Consider the following 7,025-nt stretch of genomic DNA (forward strand, 5'->3'; position numbering starts at 1 on the left):
TATATTGTCTAGTTGCAGTTAAGTACCTCAGACTTTTAATCAAGCTTCTGTAATAAGTAGAATTTATTATTTTTCCTTTATCTCTTCTTAACAACTTAAAATTTTTTTCGATCGAAATAGGAACTGATTTGGAATGTATCATCTACATTTTTTTCAAAATATTATTTGCATATTTGTTCTGTGAAATAAAGATTATGTCATCTTTCTAAACGACTTCGATTTCGAGAAAGTAAGACATCAAACACATATCTGTCATTTCAAATTGCTTTATTATAACCTCTTTGAATTCTGCAATTATCTTCAAATTATTACTAGTAAAGATCAAATTATCAATATAAAGACACATGATTAAGATTCATCCAGATTCAACAAACTTGATATAAAGAGTATATTCAAATGTACATCTTTTGAAACCATTTTGAGTGAAAAAAGAATAAATAATCTTCTTGTATCATGCTAGTATTCTTTGCTTCAACCTGTATAAAATTTTCTTCAATCGATAAACTGTATCTTCTTCTTCACTCTTCATGAATTTCATATCTTGCAAGTTGCTCAACATACACTTCTTCTTCTAAAGTGGCAAATGCAGATTTAATATACATTTGATATATCTTTCATTTAGTTTGAGCCGATAGTGAACTAATCATACAGATAATATCTAATATAGCAAGAGGAGTAAATACTTCAAAGAAGTCAATACTTGATTTTTATTTGTATCCCTTAGCAACTAATATTACTTTGAAATGATCAACTTCACTGTTGGAATTGTATTTAATTTTGTAAACCTATTTTACTCCAATAGACTTCTTATTTGTTGGTAAATCTATTGGCTCCCGTATGTCCTTTTTCTCAATGGCATGAATCTCTTCATCTATTGTTTTTTTTTTTTCAATTGTTGACTCTAGAGACTTCTTCAAATTTCAACGGCACACAATTTGAAAATAAAACAAAGTTGACAATTTCTTCATCAAATGGATCATCATCGCTGCCAACTTTATAATCTGTCAATCTAGCAGGTAGTCTACGTTTTTTTTAAGGTCTTCTAGATGATTTTAGTTGTTTAGTTGTGTTAGGTTGTCTTTCTTCTACTTTATCACATGAATTTGAAATTACAATCGGCTGCTTTCTGTTCCCATCCCAAATATCTTTGTCGTCAAGCGTCACATTTTTTGCTGATGATCACCTTCTTTGATTTTGGATTATACAGCTTGTATGCTTTTGAGTTTATGCTATAGCCATTAAAAATACACTTTTCGCCTTTGTCGTCTAACTTCTTCCTTAATTGATATGGAACATGGGTATAAGCAATACACCCAAAGACATAGTAGCTAGAATCTCGATTTAACTCTCAAAATCTTCCGATATTACGATTTTAAATGAGTTTATCGATTTAACGAAATTTGTACTAAGTCTGACGATTTTACGATTTTAATCTTGTTAAGATTTTACGTTTTACGTTTTTTATTTACTTTTTCGATTTCACGTAAAATCTCGATTTTCTCTACCTTGCCCAAAGACTCTGAAAATGATTAATGGAAGGCTTCTTTTCACTCCAAACTTTCTCTGGAGTCTTATCACGAACACTTTTTATTGGATACCTGCTATATACTAAAATATAAACGGTTGTTGCGACATACATGAGTATACTTTCTATATACTAAAATATGAACATGCTTTATAACAATAGAAAGTATATCCATGTATATCTACTAAAATTATTAATAAAAGTGATAAAGTACTTGTAACTACCATTGCTTGAAATCTCAAAAAAACAAAGATCTGAATGCACCATTTCAAGCAATCTTTAAACTCTCCATAATTTTTCTGTAGAGAATGGATCTCCGTACTTCTTTTTCAGTTGACAAATCTCACAAACACAATTAGAAATATGAATCTTTGGAAACAAGTATTTTTCTTGACAGATAATTTAGGCCAGAAAAATAAAAATACACAGACCGCATATGCCACCGTTAGCTATCATCAAGTATTACAGAACTCATGCAAGAAGGATTAACATGTTGAATTTTTAATGGAAACATTATGTTTGAAATCATCTTTACTTTATCTATGAACCTTTTGTTGTTGTCAAATATTATGCAAATATCCACTATATGTTATTATCTTATATCCGTTCTCAAATAATTGCCCCATACTCAATAAATTTTAATCAAGTTCGAGAGTATAAAAAACATAAAAAATATAATTCAGAGAACCATCATTCAATCTAATTGGTCTTTGCTCTTTTCCTTCAATAGGGATTTTATACTATTACCAAATTTGAATAGAAATTTTTCTACCAAACATATGATTATCACAACCATTATCCAAATATCATATATTTTTATCTTCAGCATATGAGTCACTTGTAAAAAATAAAGTTTGAATATCTGAATTATCATCAGTATTTTGATGTTGATTTTCTGCAACGTGTACTTAATTATTATTCATCATTTTAATTTTGTAGTCTGCCACATTGTTTCCATACTTTCTATAATGAAAACAGTTGAAATTAGTTCGTTCTTGATAAAAATGCCTCGACTTCTTTTTCGGTTGACAAACCTGAAATTTGTTCCACCTCTTCCTTGATTAGGTGGTATAAAATTACTATAACTTTCATGGCTATAATTTTCATGACCTCTGTCTCTGGAATTTCTTCCTCTACTTTAAAAATTGAAAGCACGGTCTCGTCCTTCTTGTGTGTAGCTTGATTCTGCACCATTATTTAAATTCACTCGGCTTTTCACAGCTACTTGAGTCGATTTTTCTAACTTATCTAATATTCTGCTAATGTGACTTTACATGGCTCCTTGAAACTCTGCAATCGTCATAGTATCCATATCATGAGACTCTAATATTGTAGTTGACACATAACCATACTTCATCAGCATAGTGCAAAATTTTTTTTTCCACCGTTTTATTATTGGGAATATCTTTTTTATAGACTCTTGTCTATTTGTAATACGAGAAAAATATTGCTCAACAGTTTATGAGTTAGACATCATCTCGTACCTTTTATATTCTCTTCTCAAAGACTCTAGCTTTATTTTTTGAGCTTTATCTATGTCTTTGTATGACAATTTCAATGTGTTTCATATTTCTTTTGTACTTCTGGCATTTGCTATTTTGTCAAACACCGTATAATCTACACCTTGGTGAATTTGAGACAGGGTTAATTGATTTTTTTTCTATTGGACAGCATCAGCTCCTTCTTGCAAACCCAACTCAATAAAATTCTACAAGTTATGAGCCTTCAAATGGATAAACATCAAGTCTTTCCAACTTAAAATTTTAAATTCATAATTCTTCCTTCTTCATGAATGTTGTGTTGTCTTGCACTGGAAAAACAATTTGATTCTTGTAATTTCTACCACCTTCTAATTAGGATGCAACTTGGTTTCTAATGTCAATTCAATTTAATTTTAATTTTTTTTAATATTCTAGCATATTGTATTTTTTAAAATTTATTTTATCAAATACACCTATTATTACTTATGTTTATTAAAAATATTTTTAATTTATTAAATATAAATACTATAATTTTTTATATATAAAAATTAATTTTTATAATCTACATTTATAAAATAAAAATTTTATTAAACTAAGCCAAACTTAACTCAATTGGTTATTAGTATTCACTTTTTATTTTATGTACTAACATTTATCAATTATCATACCACTTCATTATGCTTCTATTTTATTTTTTTTTTCATATACACCTTCTCCTTTTGTTTAATTTGTCTAATAGTGTTTCATATTACCATTTTGGAAATATTTGATAAAAAAAATAAACAAAAATAATTACAAGATAAATTCTAACTATTTTTTTTGTCCAGTAATACCATTATCCATTATCGTTGTATAACTCTGCAATCAATTATGAATGAATCTATACCCTAACTTGATCCTTTTAATTTATTAAACTATATTAAATATATATTAAAATTATCTAAAAATATATAATACATAAAATAAATTAAAATATATATAATTAATTTCAGTACCCACTTGTTATTTTTGTAATTTAATTATTATCCTAAAATAAAGTTATTTAACCAGCAGCGGTGAGAAGACTGTGAACCTCAATAACAGTCAAATTCATTCATCATCTATGACTTCCTCTAACTATCAACAAAACGAGCATTCTTCTTCTAATTCTCCTGTGATCCGTTTCTTCAAGGTTATCCTCAGAAAAACTCTTCAAGATGAAAACTTTGTAAGCATTTCTCGTCGTTTCCATCTCCTCTTTTTTCTTTTAAACTGTTTATCTTTTGAGATATTGTTAAGTTCAACAATAGTTTCTCTCTTTATTCCCCTGCATATGATTTTTTTTTTGTTTATAAACACTTTTCTCGTAGAACAACACACATGCATGGCTTCTTAGCTGCAAAGATAGTAATAGTAAACTCTTTAAAATTAATAGTGTTACTGTTCATCGCTTCTTGTTATCTAGATCATTTTTCATTAGTAATAATGTAGGCTTAATTATAATTAATTTTGCAGCAGAAATAGATAAAAAATACATAAGATGAAATGAAAACCTAAAAATATATTTGTTAAGTGGTTACATCTTATGTACTCCTGATGTATTCTTACTACAAAAGTAATTACAATTAAATCTACATTATCGTTAATGAAAAATAATCAGGTAACACTTTCACTAATCATTTTTCATTGTGCATATGTTCTGATTCTTATCATTACTGATTTGGTCACTACTAATTTTCATGTTGCAAAATAGTCCTTTGAGATTTGAAAATTAGTTTCTCCTTTAAAATAGGTGAAAGATTAATCTTTACCTACATACAAAATTTAGGACTAATATGCTTGGACCATTTTATTGCACTATTTATAATTATCGGTGAAGGATGAATTGGGGGTTTAATGTAACTATATGATGGCTTGACATATTTGATTAAATTATTTAACATAATACATATCAATATATTGGTGAAGATATACTAATGTATATTACCTTATTGTTAATATGGTTATTAACATCATATTCATAACGCTGCAGAAGTTACCAAAAAAGTTCACTAGAAAATATGGTTCTGACCTATCAAACCCATTGTATCTTAAGCCTTCGGATGGTACTGAATGGAGAGTAGATTGGATCATTCATGATGGTGAAATTTTGTTTAAAGAAGGTTGGAAAGAGTTTGTTGCATATTACTCTCTTGATGATGGCCATGTGTTATGGTTTGAGTATAATATTGGAACTTCTCGCATTGAAGTACAAATATCTGACATGAGTGGCCTCGAAATAGAGTATCCTGTCAATGATCAGATCAAAGAGCACCCGCCACAACACAGGGGTGAGCCGGTGGAAAGGCCAAAAGAACAACAAACTAGAGATGTGGATAGCAGTCCCAACACTCAAAACATGAGACTTAACGAGGTACGGCAGAAGAAAAGATTGAATGAACCACTACTAGGAGTCTGGGGCCAACCGAGGAAAAAACTGAGAGCACCAGTGTCATCTGCTTCTAAAGGTAGACAGTTGGAAAATGACACACAAATCAGGGAAGGTATTAAATTTGAAAAGAAAAACCATAAGATGCCAGTGTCTATCAATCAAGATTCTAATGGTATGTGTCTCACGATTGGATCATCCTTTTCTTTTGTGGATTCAACCGTTATTACTTGCAATTGCTATTTGTATATTATGGTGGTAGCTTCTGATTCTTTGTTTCCCATGTACAAGGCAAAAGAAATAGAAAAAGAAAAGATTCTGAATCTTCTGTTAGTCCCTGTCTTGCAAGACCTGAATCTCTGAAAGAAGCTAAGAAGTTCAAGTGGGAAAAGTCCTCTTTCATCATCAAGATAAAGCAACTGTCTCAAACGAGAGCACCACGTGTAAGTATAAGTTAATACATATATCCGTGTTGAAAATTATACATCATGTGAACCTCCATGTGCTATCATTCTTTCAAACTTTATCTTATTTCTAACGATAATGACATAAATATGATGTGCTGCAGTACTTTCCAACTAAATTCTTCAGGAAGTATTTTGTAAATAATCCACAAAATGCTAATATAAGGTTTGGAAAGAAGTTATTCCCTGTTAAGTTGATCTATAGGCCATCATCATGTGATGCCTTTATGTCTGCTGGTTGGAACTTTTTTGCTCGAGCTAGTAAATTACAAGCCGGAGATGTTTGTTTGTTTAAGCTCGTCAATAGAAAAGATCCAGTGCTTGATGTTCATATTTGTCGTCGACAACGCCGCGGTAAGGCAATTGTTTAGAAATTTTTAAGCTGCGTTATTCTGTAAAAAAATTAAGATATCAGTCCAACGTTGAAAACGTAATTAACTTTAATAATGGAATAAAATTTAGCATTATCCTCATTAAAAAAATTATATTAAAATTTAATTGATCTCGTGTATGACTTGGAGTACATTTTAAAAATCTCTAATTTTTCCCTTCCTCTAAACATTTATAGCAGTAGAATCCCAATCTCAAGAGAACTATTGTTAGGTCTGGCTGAGGATGCAATTAGCTTATGACTGCAGTGACTATATATTTGGTCCTTAATGTAATCACAATTTGTTATATAAACTAATCTTATGATAAAATTTTTGTTGGTCTCCAACCCTATAGATATAGCTTGTATCCAAACTCTCCATAAGTAATGTTAGAAACAAGAGACTGAGAGAGTGATCTGAAAAGTGTATTATCGAGTTGTGTTGAAAGGTACAATATACAAGGGGTATTTATAGGTGCTAAATGAATCAAAGTAATAAAGACATAGAATCCTACAATTAATGTACAGATATACTATATAAATACTAATTGATCTAAATTGATTCTAATAATTCTCTAACAAGTAAGATTCATGCTAATTTTTTTTACAATCTGTTATGATATTAGAATCACTTTCCAAATCAGTGACTCATGAGATTCAGCTCCTGAAAGAAGTTAAGGAGCTCAATTCACAGAATCCCTCTTTCATGGTCAAGATAAAAGACAGTGATTCAAGAAGATCAAGGCCTGTAAGTTTATTTCTTATCTGTGACAAAACA

General features: G+C 29.8%; 1 protein-coding gene across 1 annotated transcript; it reads left to right on the forward strand.

Annotated features, from left to right (window-relative positions):
• Nucleotides 1-4,984: 4,984 nt before the first annotated feature.
• On the forward strand, nucleotides 4,985-6,248 carry LOC130957762 (B3 domain-containing transcription factor VRN1-like). Its single transcript, XM_057884608.1, has 3 exons — nucleotides 4,985-5,588; nucleotides 5,705-5,856; nucleotides 5,982-6,248. Exons 1-3 carry the CDS (start codon nucleotides 4,985-4,987, stop codon nucleotides 6,246-6,248), a joined length of 1,023 nt encoding a protein of 340 aa, XP_057740591.1.
• The last annotated feature ends 777 nt before the right edge of the window (nucleotides 6,249-7,025 follow it).

The sequence above is a fragment of the Arachis stenosperma genome, chromosome 10 (assembly GCF_014773155.1).
Source record: "Arachis stenosperma cultivar V10309 chromosome 10, arast.V10309.gnm1.PFL2, whole genome shotgun sequence".
In the NCBI taxonomy this organism is placed as follows: domain Eukaryota; kingdom Viridiplantae; phylum Streptophyta; class Magnoliopsida; order Fabales; family Fabaceae; genus Arachis; species Arachis stenosperma.

Bases quoted from the DNA above. Each gene is read 5' to 3' on its own strand.
- LOC130957762 (XM_057884608.1), top strand. From the start codon at position 4,985: ATGGTTATTAACATCATATTCATAACGCTGCAGAAGTTACCAAAAAAG. The intron at 5,589-5,704 runs GTATGTGTCTCA...CCCATGTACAAG, and splicing joins TATCAATCAAGATTCTAATG to GCAAAAGAAATAGAAAAAGA. The intron at 5,857-5,981 runs GTAAGTATAAGT...GATGTGCTGCAG, and splicing joins CTCAAACGAGAGCACCACGT to TACTTTCCAACTAAATTCTT.